General features: G+C 43.1%; 1 protein-coding gene across 1 annotated transcript in view; it reads right to left on the bottom strand.

The window, feature by feature from the left end:
• grid2 (glutamate receptor, ionotropic, delta 2) overlaps positions 1-19,795 on the bottom strand; it is a gene marked incomplete at both ends in the record, with an annotated part of 472,158 nt that overhangs the window by 177,326 nt on the left and 275,037 nt on the right. The window contains one exon of the mRNA XM_081348596.1: positions 10,961-11,245. Within this exon, the coding sequence (XP_081204722.1) occupies positions 10,961-11,245 (285 nt within the window). The remainder of the gene's footprint in view (positions 1-10,960; positions 11,246-19,795) is intronic.

Here is a 19,795-nt window from a genome sequence, read left to right as displayed (position 1 = left end):
ATGGTGCTTGGCTTGATTAGAACACATCCACCCCTGCCTGAGACTTAAGTCACTCAAAAGCTTGACATGAGTCAATACATCCCAGTTTCCGGTTCAGTCTACTGATTACTGATTAGAGCGAACTGCCACTATTTTTGGCTGATGGGAGTTCTTTAAATCAAATTCCAGAGCTAGATAAATTCTCTGAGTGACGCAGTCATATGTGGCCTGGTAGGAACTGTGAGCAGAATCCAAAGGACCGGATCTGAGGCCCGCAGCTGAGCGCTGATTGAGTGAGCTCTCACGCTGTGAATCTCCCACTAGCTGCATCCTCTCTACTGTGTTTAATGTTTCCACTACACTTTACGACACTAGTGAGAGACAATAGGGGCCAAAAACAAATCTTCATGTCACAGTTCATCTTGCTAAGAGAGAAACAGACAGACAGAGACAGAGAGATAGAGGATGTCCCTGATGAAAAGACCAGCTAGCTTAGACCAATAAGAATTTATATGCTGGTCCAAGATGGCTGTATATTTTGAAAACTATATTCAGGAACATGTGACGACCTGTAAAAATGTACAATAAGGAAAAGAGAAAATTTCCAATTAAATATATCCTCACTCCTGACCCACCCTACAATACAGAGGGTGACGGGTTATCACAAGAGGATAATAGGGTCATTGGCCTAGATCGTTATTAATTATCTCCTCAAAAGAGGGACTCAATTTCCTTTATCTTTTTCATCCACTTGTCTGTTAACCATGAAATCATCTCATTTGGACTTGCTGCACATTAAATTAACCTTATCCTGGTTTGGCAAAGTGCTGGACAGGTTATTCTAATATTATAAGTGCTACGCCATGGCTATTCAAACTGAATTTATGGAAGGTGGTAATCGCATTAGAGGTCACTGACTTCACCTTAAGCAGTGAGACAACACATTATGTTGAACACATGTCTCTATAATCTGTACAATCTACATTCAGAAGAAGAATTAGACCTTGGCTTTTAGAAATTTGTGCATGTCAAAAAACTGTACACGTCATATTATATATGAATCATTTAATCACATAATCACAACTTTGTATCTTAGCAATTAACAATGGCTTCTCTTTTCTCTCCATACATTTACTTGTCTTCAGTTGTGCACTTGCAGATAAGCCAACTAGGGGACCTACATTACTCTGCAGATGAAGGGAAGTTCAATTGAGAGAAGTACGCATTTTGAAATACCTACTAGGATGTGATGTGTAATTACACAGAATTTTGGATAGCAGAAAATGCAATCTCAATTTGATTCCATTTATATATATTTTTTATATGTTTATCATTTATACATTATATAGTTTTACTGTACATCTATACATTTTAAGTTTGGGGTGAGTATTTTTTGTTTGGTTGGTTGGTTTTGAAAGAAAATTATGTTCATTTATGTGCATTTATGTGATCAAAACCACAGTAAAAACAGTAATGTTAATAACTGTTATCTATTATTATACTTTATTATTTATTCCTGTGATGGAAAAGCTGAAATTTTAGCAGCCAATACTCCAGGCTTCAGTATCACATAATCCTTAAAAATAAATGTTAAAGCTGATTTGATATTCAAGATTCCTTTCTTATTATCACTGAAAATAACTGTTCTGTTTAATTTTGTGTGGAAACCACAATAGTGTATTTTTTTCAGGATTATATTAGAAAGAACAGCATTCATTTGAAATAAAAACATATTTCTTTGTTTCTATGAAACTTATATATACAGTATCTCACGAAAGTGAGTACACCCCTCACATTTCAGCAAACATTTTAGTATATCTTCTCAAGGGACAATACTATAGAAATGAAACTTGGATATATTTTAGAGTAGTCAATGTGCTGCTTGCATAGCAGTATTTATTACATGGCTTGGTTGAATTCTAATGTAGAATGTGGTCTGTTATTTCTTGATAACAGACCGCTGCTAAGTATAACACACCTTTGCGACGAAAAACAGAGCGTTGCTATGGACGCAGGATTCTAACCGTAGAGACGGAACGGACTATTTTCTTTAGCAGAAGCAATACTATCGTTTTTAAATCAATAAACTCCTTTTTAAATCAATATTTTGTGTCAAATTATTGATTTATTTGGTAGGAAGCCATGTAATAAGCAGGATAATGTAGAGCGAGGCGGTTGTTATAGCGAGTACAACCCCTTCAGGCTGATTCAAGACCGTCTGTCGGGGTTGTATTCGCTATAACAACTGCCTCGTCTACATTATCTCTTACATATTTACTGTCCTCTGAAAATAACTCAACATACAGCCATTATTGTCAAAATAGCTGGCAACAAAAGTGAGTACACCCTAAGTGATAACAGCTGTACGTCATTTAACCAAGCAAAGCCACAAGTCCTATTCATTATTTTCATGTTTTTGTCTGCATGACAGGACCATACAAATTTGTGTATCTTGTTTTAGAGCAGATACAATTTGTGCTTTGAGTACAATTCTCTCACACTGACCACTGGAGGTTCAACATGGCACCTCATGGCAAAGAACTGTCACAGTGTCTGGTTTATGTTCTTTGGGTCACCACTAGATGTCCTCCTTCCTCACGGTGTCCAGCACACTCTTGAACTACATTCCCCATGATCCTTGTCTTTTCATTGCACTCAGCTGTCCCTTATCACTGATCATTGCACTCAGCCTGTTTCCCATTATCATTGTCATTCCCTGTGTATAAATACCCTGCCTGTTTAGTGTTTGTTACGGAGTCCTTGTTGTATTTCACGCCACTTCTGTGTCCGTTTCCTGCCTGTTCCTGTTTGTGTCTTGTTTTGGATTGCCTTATCGGATTTTGACCCATGCCTGGACTTGACCATTGCTTTTGGATCACCCTTAATAAATCTCATACTGCTATTGGATCTTCCTTTGTTTCATTAAGTGTGGAACGTGACAGAAGGACTCCGTCAAACAAGAACCAGCAGTATGAGTTCAAACTTCTCTTCCCCAGCCACCGAACTGGAGAGGAGAGAATTTTTTAAGGGAACCCGCCTAGTTATTTTTCGTGGGACCCGGGGTGGTCGCAGAGGAGGAGGTGGTCGAGTGGAGATCCAACAGCACTCTCCACCATGGCCCCCCTTTGACCCTGGGCTCGTGAGGGACGGACCGCAACCACCATCTCGCCGTCGCGGACGGAGAAGAGGGAAAGGGAACACGTCTGCTGATCCAGAGACTGTTCATGTCACGTCAGCCGATCCAGAGACTGTTCACGTCACGTCTGCCGAGCCTGTGTCTTCGGACAAGATGGCCGACGCGGAGCTGGTGTCCCCTGAGGAGATGGCCACTGGAACATTGTTTGAATATATTTCAACGCTACTTAAGATCCTAGAAACACCCAGGAATGTTCACGTCACGTCTGCCGAGCCTATGTCTCTGGACAAGATGGCCGCCGCCGAGCCTGTGTCTCCGGACAAGATGGCCGCCGTCGAGCCTGTGTCTGAACTTGAGCCGGTGGTGTCTGTTCCTGAGTCGGAGCTGGTGGTGCCAGTTCCAGTGCCCGAGCCGGTGGTGTCAGTTCCAGTGCCCGAGCCGGTGGGGCCAGTTCCAGTGCCCGAGCCGGTGGTGTCAGTTCCAGTGCCCGAGCCGGTGGGGCCAGTTCCAGTGCCCGAGCCGGTGGCGTCTGGGACATTGTCAGACTACTTCGAGCGTCTGGCCAGAATCCTGGAGATGCCTTTCGGACCCACAGTGTCCGTTCCTGAGCCGGAGCCAGTGTCCGTTCCTGAGCCGGAGCCAGTGTCCGTTCCTGAGCCGGAGCCAGTGTCCGTTCCTGAGCCGGAGCCAGTGTCCGTTCCTGAGCCGGAGCCAGTGTCCGTTCCTGAGCCGGAGCCAGTGTCCGTTCCTGAGCCGGAGCCAGTGTCCGTTCCTGAGCCGGAGCCAGTGTCCGTTCCTGAGCCGGAGCCAGTGTCCGTTCCTGAGCCGGAGCCAGTGTCCGTTCCTGAGCCGGAGCCAGTGTCCGTTCCTGAGCCGGAGCCAGTGTCCGTTCCTGAGCCGGAGCCAGTGTCCGTTCCTGAGCCGGAGCCAGTGTCCGTTCCTGAGTCTCTGCCTGTTCCTGTGTCTGTTCCTGAGCCGGTGGTGTCTGTTCCTGAGCCTGAGCCGGCTGTTCCTGAGCCCTCAGTGACCGCGACACTGGCCATTATGGCCACAGCCATGTGGTGTGTGTGGGCTACGCACACACTTGGGCCGGTGGTGTCTGTTCCTGAGCCGGTGGTGCCAGTTCCAGTGCCTGAGTCGGTGGTGCCAGTTCCAGTGCCTGAGTCGGTGGTGCCAGTTCCAGTGCCTGAGTCGGTGGTGCCAGTTCCAGTGCCTGAGTCGGTGGTGCCAGTTCCAGTGCCTGAGTCGGTGGTGCCAGTTCCAGTGCCTGAGTCGGTGGTGCCAGTTCCAGTGCCTGAGTCGGTGGTGCCAGTTCCAGTGCCTGAGTCGGTGGTGCCAGTTCCAGTGCCTGAGTCGGTGGTGCCAGTTCCAGTGCCTGAGTCGGTGGTGCCAGTTCCAGTGCCTGAGTCGGTGGTGCCAGTTCCAGTGCCTGAGTCGGTGGTGCCAGTTCCAGTGCCTGAGCCGGTGGTGCCAGTTCCTGTTCCAGTGCCTGAGCCGGTGGTGCCAGTTCCTGTTCCAGTGCCTGAGCCGGTGGTGCCAGTTCCTGTTCCAGTGCCTGAGCCGGTGGTGCCAGTTCCAGTTCCAGTACCTGAGCCGGTGGTGTCTGTTCCAGTTCCTGAGCCATGGCCGCCCGAGGGGTCGTCTCCGCCGTGGCCACCCGATGGACTGTCTTCTGCTCCGCCCTGGCCGCCCGAGGTGTCGTCTCCGCCCTGGCCGCCCGAGGTGTCGTCTCCGCCCTGGCCGCCCGAGGTGTCGTCTCCGCCCTGGCCGCCCGAGGTGTCGTCTGCGCCCTGGCCGCCCGAGGTGTCGTCTGCGCCCTGGCCGCCCGAGGTGTCGTCTCCGCCCTGGCCGCCCGAGGTGTCGTCTCCGCCCTGGCCGCCCGAGGGAAAGTCTCCGCCCTGGCCGCCCGAGGGAAAGTCTCCGCCCTGGCCGCCTGAGGGAAAGTCTCCGCCCTGGCCGCCCGAGGGAAAGTCTCCGCCCTGGCCGCCCGAGGGAAAGTCTCCGCCCTGGCCGCCCGAGGGAAAGTCTCCGCCCTGGCCGCCCGAGGGAAAGTCTCCGCCCTGGCCGCCCGAGGGAAAGTCTCCGCCCTGGCCGCCCGAGGCATTGTCTCCTCTGTCCTGGCCGCCCGAGGGACCGTCTCCTCTGTCCTGGCCGCCCGAGGGACCGTCTCCCCGTCCTGGCCGCCCGAGGGACCGTCTGCTCTGTCCTGGCCGCCCGAGGGACCGTCTGCTCTGTCCTGGCCGCCCGAGGGACCGTCTGCTCTGCCCTGGCCGCCCGAGGGACCGTCTGCTCTGCCCTGGCCGCCCGAGGGACCGTCTGCTCTGCCCTGGCCGCCCGAGGGACCGTCTGCTCTGCCCTGGCCGCCCGAGGGACCGTCTGCTCTGCCCTGGCCGCCCGAGGGACCGTCTGCTCTGCCCTGGCCGCCCGAGGGACCGTCTGCTCTGCCCTGGCCGCCCGAGGGACCGTCTGCTCTGCCCTGGCCGCCCGAGGGACCGTCTGCTCTGCCCTGGCCGCCCGATGGACTGACGTTTCTGCCCTGGCCGTCTGCACAGTCTGCTCCGCCCAGGCCACCCGATGGACTGTCGTCTGCTTCACCCTGGCCGGCCGATGAACTGTCTGTGTCACCCTGGCCCCCTTTGAGTCTGTTACCCCCTGTTTCTGTTTCACTTCATGGACCTGGCCCCCCGTCCCTCCCCCTGATCCTCAACCGTGCCACCTCCCTCCTGAACTCTTGTTTTGTTCCGTGTCCTGTCTTGGAGTGTCTGGGAGCCACTCCGTAGAGGGGGGGTTATGTCACAGTGTCTGGTTTATGTTCTTTGGGTCACCACTAGATGTCCTCCTTCCTCACGGTGTCCAGCACACTCTTGAACTACATTCCCCATGATCCTTGTCTTTTCATTGCACTCAGCTGTCCCTTATCACTGATCATTGCACTCAGCCTGTTTCCCATTATCATTGTCATTCCCTGTGTATAAATACCCTGCCTGTTTAGTGTTTGTTACGGAGTCCTTGTTGTATTTCACGCCACTTCTGTGTCCGTTTCCTGCCTGTTCCTGTTTGTGTCTTGTTTTGGATTGCCTTATCGGATTTTGACCCATGCCTGGACTTGACCATTGCTTTTGGATCACCCTTAATAAATCTCATACTGCTATTGGATCTTCCTTTGTTTCATTAAGTGTGGAACGTGACAGGAACTCTCTAAGGCAGAGGTCTTCAATCCTGCTCCTGGAGGGCCACTGTCCTGCAAAGTTTAGTTCCAACCCTAATCAAACACACCTGAATATTCAAGGTGTGCTGAAGCAGGTTGGAACTAAACTCTGCAGGACAGTGGCCCTCCAGGAGCAGGATTGAAGACCTCTGCTCTAAGGATTTGAGAATTAGAATTGTTGCTCTCCACAAAGATGGCCTAGGCTATAAGAAGATAGGTAACACCCTGAAACTGAGTTACAGTACAGGCCAGGGGTTTTCCAAGACGGGTTCCACTTGGAACAGGCCTCGCAAGGGTCAATCAAAGAAGTTGAGTCCTCGTGCTGTGGGTCAGGTGCAGAAGCTGGCTTCAAAAAACAGATGCATGATCGTGCCAGCATTGCTTTAGAGGTTTGGAAGGTAAGCTGGCTCACAAGAAAGCTTGTAAACAGTTTGCTGAAAGCAACCTGTCCAAGAGCATGAATTACTGGAGCCATGTCCTGTGGTCTGATGAGAAAAAATAAACTTGTTTGGCTCGGATGGTGTTCAGCATGTGTGGCGACTCTGAGGAGTACCAAGAGAATCATGTTGTAACGGGGTTTAGATGTTACGGGAAGAAGGAGGCGGGAACCGGCGAACATTCAACATATTTTTAATAAATAAATACACCAATACAAAAATGAAAGTAAAAGCCAGCAGCCCCTCACGGACGACTGCTGGCAACACAAACAGAAACAAAACATGAACTAAAAATCAGGCCTGTCCTCTCTCGCTCTTCACTGTCGTCGCTCCTCCTTTATGCCTCCGCTCCTCCGTGAGAGATGCGAGACCGGTGCGTCTCACAGGTGTGGCTCATCATAATCACGCCACCGGCCTCGCGCCGTCCTCCCACGGCCCTCGACCTCGTCCTGCTCGCCACATACCCCCATCGCCCCTCGCAGGCCGGGGGGTACCACCGAGGCTGCGCCTACTCCCCCCCCCCCCTCCCCGGGGGGGACCGATCACGGCGGCTGCGGTACCTGGGGGTATGGACAGACGAGGTGAGAGTACAGGAGACGGAAGCATGAGGAGCGACAGAGACGAGAGAGAGGGAAAACAAAAAACAAAAAAAAAAACAAAAAAAAAACTTGATCCGGTTCCCACAACGCGCTGCCATCCGGCCCGCCACCCGCTGGGCGATCTTCTCCGCGGTGCCTGGCGGTGACGCTGGATAGACCTCGGTGGACGGCACGACACTCCTCTGCCACCTGGTGGACGGCGACGGCTCCTCCGGGTTCGGGCAGTCGACAGGAGTCCCCCGTTCCCTGCTCCTCCCCGTCATGGCGGATGGCAGCAGGCTCCGGCCCACGGCGAACGGCGATGACTCCTCCGCTCCCTACCGGACGGCAGCCGCCCCTCCAACACCCAGGCGGCCAGCAGCGAGCTCGACCGTCCCCCCGGCAACTCACTCCAGCGCACCGCCTCGAGCGTCCATGGAGACGGAAACTGCCCGCCATGCTCGATGGCACCGCGGATTCCCAACAGCGGCAAGGGCTCTTTGACAGCGCGTTCCTCCTCCTTCCCGGGTTTCGGCACCAATGTAACGGGGTTTAGATGTTACGGGAAGAAGGAGGCGGGAACCGGCGAACATTCAACATATTTTTAATAAATAAATACACCAATACAAAAATGAAAGTAAAACCCAGCAGCCCCTCATGGACGACTGCTGGCAACACAAACAGAAACAAAACATGAACTAAAAATCAGGCCTGTCCTCTCTCGCTCTTCACTGTCTTCGCTCCTCCTTTATGCCTCCGCTCCTCCGTGAGAGATGCGAGACCGGTGCGTCTCACAGGTGTGGCTCATCATAATCACGCCACCGGCCTCGCGCCGTCCTCCCACGGCCCTCGACCTCGTCCTGCTCGCCACACATGTCTTGCCAACAGTCAAGCTGCATGAGTGCTGCTGGTACTGGGGAGCTGAGCTTCATTGAGAAAAACATGGATTCCAACATGTACTGTGACATTCTGAAGCAGAACATGATGCCCTCCCATCAGAAACTGGGCTGAACGGCATGACAACGACCCCAAACACACTGCCAAGATGACAATTGCTGAGGAAGCTGAAGGTGAAGGTGATGGAGTGACCAAGTATGTCTCCAGACCTGAACCATATTACGCACCTGTGGGGCATCCTCAAGCGAAAGGTACTCTAAAATATATCCAAGTTTCATTTCTATAGTATTGTCCCTTGAGAAGATATACTAAAATGTTTGCTGAAATGTGAGCGGTGTACTCACTTTTGTGAGATACTGTATATAAGCAACAAAAAGAAGTTGTAGTCAAAATCCACTTAGCTCAAAAATACACTTTTTTTTCAAAATCACTTTTATGAAGTCGCCTAAACCACTGAACAACTTCAGTTATGGCAGAGGATACTTAACATAGAGGAGTATCAACACAAATGGATTTTTCCCCATTTTTTTTTAGGCTTCTGCCAGCACCACTAGTCCTAAAAAACAGGGGACACCAAGGAGGCAAAATCAATTTATCAATGAACTCTCTATTGTCCAAGTCATCTTAAAAAGCCAAAGCAATTTAGGAACACTTTGTTCTCTCTGAAATATCTCTTGCTCAGAGGCCAGCTAATCAAATGTCTGAGGAGTCTATCTTCAGAGTCACTGGTCAAGCTCTCCACACACTTAAGGCAGGGAGGAGGGGAGAGGATCTCTAAGGCTTCATTACTATATAGCTGCCCAAGGCATATGGCCCTCTGGACATAGCTGAAATCATATCCGTTTGTCTTCGGGGACAGGTACTTATTCATTCGCACCTTAACCTGCTGCAGCAGAGCATGCCCTCCAGAGAGACCATCAACCATGAAGTTCTTTTCACACACAACTACATTATATTTCTGCATTTTATACTTATATCTCACTCCCTCTCTCTCTTTAACCCAGTCACAAACACAAATGCTCGGTTCCAAACAAGCTGCCTACACCTACAAGATTTTATTTTGTTTTACCAGTGCGTGTATCATTCACATAAAAGTCAATCCCAGAATGCATAATGAAAATTACAGTTAAAAAAATAGCAGGTATATTAGCCTGCTGCTGTCACTTTAAAACCTGCACGGTTCCAATATACTCACACATCTGATTTTGTCCCAACTGTTAACGTTCACTTAAGACACAACCGTCTGTGTGTATGTAAACCGTGTATGTATTTGACAGTTTAACTGCAATAAGACTGAAAAAAAAAAAAAAACTTAGTTCAGTGCTCCCTACTGTGTGACCACCTGCTTTCTATGCCTACACTTCGGGTGTGTGCACGCATAAAAGTGTATGTCGTGCGAGTAAAATCATTTGAAAGTCTAAATTGGCAACACATGCAAATAATAAACTTTTGTGATGAAGAAGAACAGATGAAAGTAAGACACTCTACCCGCACCCAAAAAAAAGTGAGCCAGTGTGGATATTTTTTTTGTATTCTATAAAAAAAAAGAGACAGCGTTAGACACCCCAGACTGCAGGAAGTGCCGATCAACAGTAAGTTATTTTTGTACAGCTATGGTTATAAACTCTCTCTGCCAACCTACACTTATTTTGAGAGTGATTCATTCAAAATAAACAAAGCTATAGATGAATTTGAATGCTATTTGAAGGAATTTTATTTTCAAAACTTCCATAGGCATCTATCACAATAATATTATGAATTCTTTTGACCATGATAATCATGTAGTGAAATTTTTATATTTTGACAGCCCTAGCAACATGCTAACATCAATCTTTATTAGAATCAATCAGTGAGTCACCCATTCAAAGCCTTTGTGTATGAGTCAAGAGTTGTAGAGCGTCCTAAATCAGTAAATTTGTATTATTATCTTTAATTTTTTTAATTTTACTCTTTTCACACATTTAGTACTTTTCTCTTTTCTAGCACTTTTCTAACACTAATATATACCCCAAATGGTCAGAACCAAAAGTATTTTCTTGTTGTATGACCATTTTAGTGCAACAAATAAAATTTTAAATACATCATTATTCTTTTTTATTGGTAGAATGACTTTTATGACTAAAACATCCATCTTAAAGCATGCTTTGTTTTACCTCCCATCAATCTTCCATGGCTGACGTGAGTAATTAGCATCATGATTGTGGAAAATATTCGGTGCCTCTATCAATGAAAATGGCTCTAATCTGGTGGCTGGGTAACTGCCTGGCCTAACCGCGGGCAAATTCTCACTCTCATCTACTCCGCTCCTGTCAAAACCTATCACGAAACATGTTTAACTTTAACCAGTTTGCTCAGTCGGTGAAACACATTGCAAGACTGAGAGAAACGCAATGAAATGCAATGGGTAAAGGCTCAAGGGAAGATGTATGCTCCGAAAAAATAAATAAATAAATGAGGCCTCTTGGACTGATTGGCCTGTGGGCAACAGCCCATTCGGCTCTGTGGTTAATCCGCGAATGATTTTACCTCATTCCATGCTCTTTTCTCTTAAACACACACAGGCAAAATGCCTTAAACACATGAGCAATGGAGGTAATAATGCTGTAAAATTTCCTCTCTGTGGTGGTAATAAAGGGGTGTTAATGTGGGGTCACTGATTGGACACACTCTGAGGGAGCTCCTTATGGCCGTTTACTACTGAAATCAGTAAAGTAAAACTACTCACCATAGTCGGTGTCATAGAAGATAATGAACTTTTGCCAGGTGTACTCCATCACCACTTGGAAGATGACGTCATTTAGGTAGACGGGAGGTCGCACGAAGAGAGTGTAGTCGTCTGGATGGGCGCGACTGGTGGGCGGACAGCTGGAGCGAGGAGTCCCTGCAGGTGCCCTCTGGATGAAGAGGTGAGGGATGTGCATGGCGTCAGCTAAAGACTGCAGCGACCCCGCAGACATGCAGCCGATAGAGCTGACCAGTGCTAGGATACCTCTGTTCATCAACTCACAAGCTGTGTGTGACAGAAAGAGAGAGAAGACAGAAGTTTTATAATGACTGACTTAATCTCCCATTCATTTGATTGAGTTTCCCATAACTTCAGTGCAAACATAATAGGTGAAACCCAAAATACAAAATCATTTGACAGTATAAATATTTGGTGTAACAGTCTCTGACAAATTATTAAAAAAACAGTTGAGTAAGATTAGGTATGTGAGAAACTTCAAGGTTTGCTGGTTTTAAGGCATGTACACAAACATGAAAACCATAAAGGTAACTATACATTAGGGTCCACACTAATGATTGATAACCTTATGTTAATTATAAGCACTGCAGTTTTGTCGCCTGCCACTTTAAATGCTCAAGCTCTTAAAAGTTGGTGGATTCTAATTGGCTGTCAAAGTTAACATTCATCAGCTGAAAAAAAAAAAAAAATCATTCTGAAAGCAATTCCAACAATAATGTTCCTTTGTGTCTAGGGTTGGGTACCGATCTCTGTACTTTTAATGGCACCGACCGAATTACATCAGTACTACCAAGTACCGATTTACATGAAATCAATTGGTGCTAAATTTCGGTACCTGAGAAGAACACATCTGGGCGAGAGTAAGACTATTTATATACGAATCCTGCATGTTCTGCGTGTCTCTGTGTGAATGAGTGGCGCAGACGCGCGGTTTCATTTACCACACTCACTGAAGCACGCGTGACGCTCACAGTGTTTTTCAGCCTCTGCAGTCTCACTATAATGAGAACATGAATGTTTTCATGAAATTTTAAAAGCTCAGTTGTGCCGCATGTTGTTAAATAAAAAGTTTAATTTCATATAAAATATCAATTAAATTAATATTTTATGTCTTCATTTGATTACTAGAAAATTCACAACACAGAATTTGTGGAAAACAAAACATTAAGAAATTTTTTAAATTTTTTATTACTAAAATGGTTGTTTTTTTTATTAATATTCAAGCATCACAGACAATGGCAGACAGCAACCAAGGCAGCTCTGACATAATGTCAATAACACTTCTACAAAAGACTATGGGCCCTATCTTGCACCCAGCGCAATTGACTTTGTACACCAACGCATGTATCATTCCTATTTTGCACCCACGCAAAGCGCGCTTTTCCCTCCACAGAAGCACGTCGCTAAACTAGGGAATGAACTTGCGCTCCCTGGGCGGTTCAGCGCAAAAAAGGAGGCGTGTTCCGGCAAAAACGTTCCTTCATGCTATTTTGCAGGTTTAGAAAACAATTGCGCCACTAACCAGGAAAAAATAGTTTAAAGTCAGTGGTGCGTTGCGCATGTTATTCATATGCTATTTTAAGGGCGCATGCTTGGCCATAATCAATGTGTGCACAATGCGCATACACTTTGATTCTCTCATCTACACAGAAGCAGCAGTTCTCATTTTTGCAAATCAGACATTATTACGATAGATAGATAGATAGATAGATCACCTCCTTGGCTGTGAACCGTTCCTGGCGCGCGCCTGGCAAATCCGCCGTTATAATAGGAATCCGCTTTACAAAAGCGCGCCTGCTCTTTAACAAAGCAAGCCTGCTCTTAAAGGGAATGTGAGATGACGCTCTGATTGGTTTATTTCACGTTATGCCCAAACCACACCTATGAATAATGAAGCTACTTCAGACCAACCCATTTTAGATTTGCGCCTGGCGCAAGAGTCATTTATCCCGCCGGGAAAATAGCAACAGCGCCAAGACCCGCCCACAAAGTTACTTGCGCTTTGCGCTTTGACACTTGCGTTTCAGATCGTTAAAATAGGGCCCTTAGTTTCTTTACAGTTATTGAAGTAAACATGTCTAAATTACCGAAAAAAGGTACCATTGCGTACCGGTACCGAATTTCAGGTAGCCTACCGGTAAAAATGTGAACTCAAGGCTCCAGACTTCCCACAAAATAACTGTAATACTGACAAATTATTTAATAATAAATAGGCTTAACGTACAGATATTACAATGTGCAGTTTTATTTTAAGTTCACAGGGATCCAGACTAACATCTGAGGGCAGCAGCACCAGAGCCACTGAATTCTACAAAAACTATCTGGTAGCACTGGGGCTGACAATAAAGCACTAAGCTTAATTTAGGGTGTAGATGAAATTAACTTTAATTATTATCATTCATAATGTCTTAATATTAATTAAAAAGCTAAACGAGTGAAAAAATGTATATTAGGGATAAGCCAATACACTGTAAAAAGTTTAACTATTATTTACTCAATTTTATTGGTGAAACATTTTTACACTCAAAAAAATTGAGTAAATTTTAAAGCTGTGAAATCAATGAAATATACTGTATGAATTGAGTAAATGCAAGTAAAAAAATTAAGTAAATCTGAGTAACTGCATCTGGTACATTAACAAATAAAATTGAGTAGAAATAATTTAACATTTAAACATTAAAAAAACAATATTTATGAGTAATATTAACTGTTTTTATTAATGAGTAATATTAACTTTTTTATTTTCTCTAAACCTTTGTAAAATAGTACTCCAGACAACCACCAGTATACATTACATTGGCCTTTATTTTCAATGAGTACAGCAATACAGCACATTTTAGACTGTTTTTTCATGTATACAATATTGCCTGCATTTAAACTTATTTAACAAGTAAAAATGAAATATTTAAACATTCAGGTAGCCTAATTCAAGTGTAATCAACCACTCTGTTATCCAATATCCACCGAATCTGCGCTGGTCCTCGTGCCGGAGACAGACTCGCGCTCTGCGGGTGAACTTTGAACTTCATACCGCCGTCCTGCGTTTCACTCACAGTCACTGAGGCTGAGGCACAGCCGAAAGATACTGCGAGCGACTGACATAACCTGCCAATAAACAAAAAGTGATAGTTCTGAGGACATTTTATCATCCAAATGATAATAATTATATTCATTATCATTATGAAAGTCATGTGTTTATGCAAAGCGTTTCAATCACGCAAAAAGACAAACGCGGCTCTCGTCTCGTTTAGGTGTCGAATTACGCCTCTGTATGTTGTTTTGCATTAAATATGATTTAAAGCACAGTAATGATTTTATAGATAAAATAAAACATACACCAACCTGAATTTCACAGTGAAAATGCACCAAATCTGCGACGCTGAGAAGAGAGCTGTTGTTCTGGAGACTGGAGAGTTCAAACAGCCACGCTCACTCCAACCGTCGAGTTTTCGTCACGTCAGAGGGTGGGGGAGGGGGGGGGGGGCATTGTTTTAATTGAGTAAACTTACTCAATTTTAAGAGCGTGTTAAATATATTAATAATATTGATTTGAATTAAGTAATTTTTTTGTTTCTTGAAACAGATCAGTTTAATTAAACATTCTCAAATATTTTGATAGAAATTTCACATATATATTAAGTATATTATAAAGAAATAATTGGTTAGTCAAATACTTAATTATTTTATTGAAAAAAACTTAAATATATCTGTAAATTTGAGATAAAATTAACTGTTGGATTTTTACTCAATTATTTTGGTATGTTTAACTCAAACAATCAAGTAAACGATATACAGAGATTTTATTAAGTTAATAAAGTAAAACATTTCTGTAATATTTACTAAGCCACAGAATTATTTTTTACAGTGTAAGCATCCTACTGTTTAAAATGGTAATTTTTATTTTTTATTTTTAAATAAGTGTTTTAAAAAAGAGAGTTCCTACATCTTAAAATTTTTAGACAATCTTTGAAGGATGAACAAAAAATGTGTTGGTCATCACATTAAAAATAACATTTATATATAATATTATAGATTTGAAGCGCTGAAAAAAGATGTGTAGTAACGTTACTTGTAAGCGTTTGACTATTTCTGTCACAATACCATAGTTATGGTTAGAGTTACTAGATTAACCTAAATCCATGGTGAATGTTGCTGATTTGTGGACTGAAAGGCTTCTATAAATGTTTCTCCTGGTTTCCACGTCAGCGCTGTATGATCTGATATCTATTGTTTATAACAGAGAACTATCCGCCGAATCGGAATGTTTCTCACTGGATCTCGCAGTTATGATGTTATTAATTCTGAGGCGAATTAAATGGATTTCTTCACTGGATCTCCAGAGTCTGGATCTCCTAGTAACAGTGTCGCCGCGTGATCGAGATCGGCCCGCGATTGGCAAGTTCGGGCCCGGGGCGCTGCGCTGTCTGTTTTTGGTCCGAACTAATAAAGCTAATGAAGCATAAATGAGTAGCGCATTTTCATTCCGCTTTCATTTTGTTTGCATTCGCTGCTCGGCAACGTTGTGGTCTTACCTAAATAAATATTTGGTCGCACCGGCAGAAAAAATGGTCGCAGTCTGGAGCCCTGGAACTTACCCAACCCTATTTGTGTCACTGTCAGTTGCGGTGTGGGCTTCCCTATTCTTATATAATTAGAACGATTATTAAAACTTCATATTTATAGCTATCAATATTGTCATGGTCCTTGGTGTGAATGTCCCTTAGCTGTTTTTCCCAGGCAGGTCAGGTTGGTCTGTTAGTAGGTTTTCAGTTAGTCATGCTGGGAGACCAGCTCCCCACCCAGCTAAATCATCTAAACACCAGCAAGACCACCTTAAAAGGTTCACAGTTCACCCCAAAACAAAATTATATGAGATATGTCTCAGTATGTTTTGTCCATACAATGGAATTCAGTGGTAACCAAAACTGTTTGGTAACTAACATTCTTCACAATATCTTCTTTTGCATTAACAAAACCCCAGAGAGAGTTAGAGATTTAGTAAAATGTCAGAATAAATTTTTTTTTGGGTGAGCTATCTCATTAAGAGCAGTTTGACCGGTCTGAGAGACCATATTAAACCATCTAAGAGCAGAGAGCAGCTTAGGCTGGTTAGGTTTCTACAACAGGTAATGGGATATTAAATGAAAGATGCAACTTCTCTGAGAGGTTTTAATCGTTCAAATTGTCTAACAGCTAAAGCATAACACAATGTTCTCACTGTCATTAAGCTACCAGTACTAAAACTATAAAAAACTAGAATAAAAACAAACATAAATGTAGGTAGTATTTTAATCGGCTATTGCGACCTATCCCTAAATAAGGTGAGAACATATTTCTCTAGTTATGCAAATAGATGGAATTTCTACAACAATCAAGTTCCCTTTTGTTCAGTCAAGTAACCATGTGGCTTGCCATCTTGAAGAAATATATATTTTATGGCTCAATCCCCGAGCGTAATCACAGGCTGGCAGCCAAAGGTGGTGGTGATCAATATGTCTTTACCAATGGCTTTAATTACAACTGTGCAAATATGATCATTTCCTCTCCACTTAGAGCTTCATTAACAATTCAGCACTTTTAGAGACTCCCATCTGAATAGTCAGAGAAAAAAAAAACACACACATTTAGGACTCTATCACAGGCTATGAGGTGTTTATGGAAAAAACATACGAGGAAGCCAGCGTTCTTCGGTATAAATATATAGTTTTGAAAATTTAATTTGATAAACATTCCATTCATAACCACTAACTTGCAGGGTTTGCATAAACAGATGCTCATCAGCACTGATGCTGCTTTAAGACCTCTGATTGGTTCCTTAATTTTTTTTTCACTGCATAAGTGAAGGCTTAGTGCTTGTGTTTTGATTGAGTTGCTGCAAAGATAGGCTTATATCTAATTACATCTTACTGCAGAACATTTTATAATGAAGCATAAGTCTATTTCCAAATAACTGAAAGTACCTCCTACAAATAAACTCAACCTTTTTGCCCTTGATCAGTTTGCGGCTCCCGGATGTGCAGTAAAGCTGATGTCAGACATGAACATTCATCTTACTTGACTCATTTTATTTAGCATAACTGAAGTTGGGGAAGGTAAAATGCAGTATGTTGAAGTGAGCCATGGAGCAGTGTAATTTGCCAACTCTGGCAAAAAAAAAAAAAAAAAAAAAATGGAAGTGTCAACCAGGGTCAGAACGAAAAGAAGGGAAGATGCAAACAATAGTGCTGAAAAAGCAAACTGTGAGATGAAATGGACAACCCAGGCTTCATCTTGGAAAAACATGCCTCTACTTATATTTTTTGCAAAAACGTACCTATATATATACAAGTCACTGCAGTTTGCAGCTGAATTGATTACTAGAAGCAGTAAAACACCAACAACTTTAACTCCTTTTCACATAAATTATGATTAAGGGGCAGATTACTGATTAATAAAGACTTATTTTTTCTTTACCATAGTGTGAGATTTGTAAACTAATACACGTTGATGTTTGCATCACATAAACAGCTTCATATGTATGGCTTTTCTGACATAGTAAATTTGCTTGGTAGCTTACTTGGTACAGCGTTGCATTTAGAATGCAGAAAGCTCGGGTACGAGTCCTAAGAAACACAAATCACAACACTTTAAAAGATCTTTAAAAGATTTCAAAGACCGGCAAACTAAAAAGCAAACTAAACTGGCATGTTTGGATCAGCAAATGCCCTATCGTTTAGGTAGCAGCGGAATATCATTTTGCTGAAATGTTGCCACTGGCACGTTTTTTATAACGAGCCTGGGTTGGAAATGGAGGCTATGTGAAAACTAAGCCATTTTATTTCACTCCATACTGTGTTGAGTGATTATTGTAAACAGACCCAAGGGATTTTTTTTTTTTTGATCAAAATATGTGACTCGTTCAGCATGTTGACTTGAAGGTTTTTTCAAGCTTTGATGATGGGCAAATTTGGTATCAAAGCAATCTTTGTGTAAATGTTGAATATTTAAAGCATTTTATTTTTGAAAGCTTTTGATATGAAAAAAAAAAAAACTTACTTGAAGGAAATGTCCACCCAAAAATCGTCATGTATCAGCATTTCTTTCTTCAACTGAACACAAAAGTAAATATTTTGAATGTTGACAGGCAAACTGTTTTAGTTCCCATTGACTTCCACTGTATTTTATGTCAACACACTTGAAGTCAATGGAATCCGAAACTGTTTGGTTACCAACATATCTTCTTTTGTGTTTCCCAGAAGCAAGTCAGTCATACAGGTTTGGAACAATATGAGGGTGAGTAAATGTAGGCAGAATTTAATTGTTGGATGGACTATTCCTTTAAGGCCTCAATACAAACTTCAATGTTTGAGTGACAGTAAAAGGTGTTTTGCTAAATGTCAAAAGAATGAAAGTGATCAGTGAATCATCCAGGATTTAAATGGTATCAAAGCTTCCGAATATTAAAAAAAATCAAATAAAACAAACAAACAAACAAACAAACAAATAAATTAATAAAGATAAAAGATTTTCCTTGAACAGGCTTCAACTACTAAAGTACTACTGGGTTCATCCTCAGCACTCTGGTCTTCAGCAATTACAGCTTAAGGCAGTTAAAAAAAAAAATGAGAACATGCTTCTTTTGAAACAGTTCATTTAAACTCAAGAAAAAAGGAACTGCCAATCATCATAAAAATACATTAAATTGAAAGCTTGACATTTGATCCCACAAAATGTGTAGAATTATGATGATTAACAACGCATAGAATTATGATGATTAACTTAACGCATGCAACTTAATTGATTAAATGCACAAGTTTTAAGCTGAAAAAGCCAAGCTCCAGTTAATAAGATCTTGTTTAATGAGGTAGAGCGTTTTGTGCTGCCCCCCGTTATGGATTGGACTGATTGAAAATGGAAAGGCTGGCTAATCCTTACTTATTAAAGCACTTCTGTGAATTAGTGCTATAATCTGTCAGTGAGCCACATTCCTCTTAGATATTGCTAACTATGTTAGCGAAAGGGAGCATTGATCAATCATTACAAATGAAATCTTATAATTTAGCCATTTGTTTGATTACAAATGATCCCAAGTCTTAACATGGCCCGTTAAGTATTGCATATTAAACCATCGCCTTAAGTTAAAAACACAAACACTCATATTTGCAGTAGTTCACACCAGGGACTGCATAATGCTAAGACACTTTCAAAGAATAATGTTAAAAAGAAATAAAATAATGACTTATTTTACTTTGAAAGTAATCAGTGATATTCCATAAAAGGGCAATGACTCAGTTTCAATCGCTCAGTGGTAGCATTAGGATGCCTGATTGATAGGGTTCCAGACGTCCCGTTTTTCTCTGGACAGTCCCGTATTTCAGCACAGTCCCATAGTTCAGCTCTTTTTTTAGTTTTAATTATAAAAAAAAACATGTTTTGTTCCATATTTTATCTTTCTTCAAATGTCTTTATTGCTAAGCGATAGAGCAAGACTTCTGTCACGCGAGAATAGCCTATATCAAAAGTAGCCAATCACGTCACAGTATATTTTGTAGAACAAATATACCATCCAGTCACAATTCTCTATCGACAGTCAAGGTAGGACACAACGTTAGTGTCAGTGACAGAGCACGGATCAGATCAATTCTGACACGAAGATGTCAAAAAGAAGTATGTTTATATTTAAAGAGGATCTTCAAAAATATTTTAAATTATGAATTATTAAAAAGTGAGCCACTGACAGAACCAAGTAAATTAAGATGCGACATTTGTGGAGCTCGCTTTTTCAATTTGTAATTTAGCATAAATAATTCTCGTTCATTGTTTTCTCCTAACATAATT

The sequence above is a fragment of the Scardinius erythrophthalmus genome, assembly GCF_964197995.2.
Source record: "Scardinius erythrophthalmus genome assembly, chromosome: 20".
Taxonomy (NCBI): Eukaryota; Metazoa; Chordata; class Actinopteri; order Cypriniformes; family Leuciscidae; genus Scardinius; species Scardinius erythrophthalmus.
The sequence above is the reverse complement of the archived record's forward strand: the minus strand, read 5'-3'. Positions and strand labels throughout refer to the sequence as shown.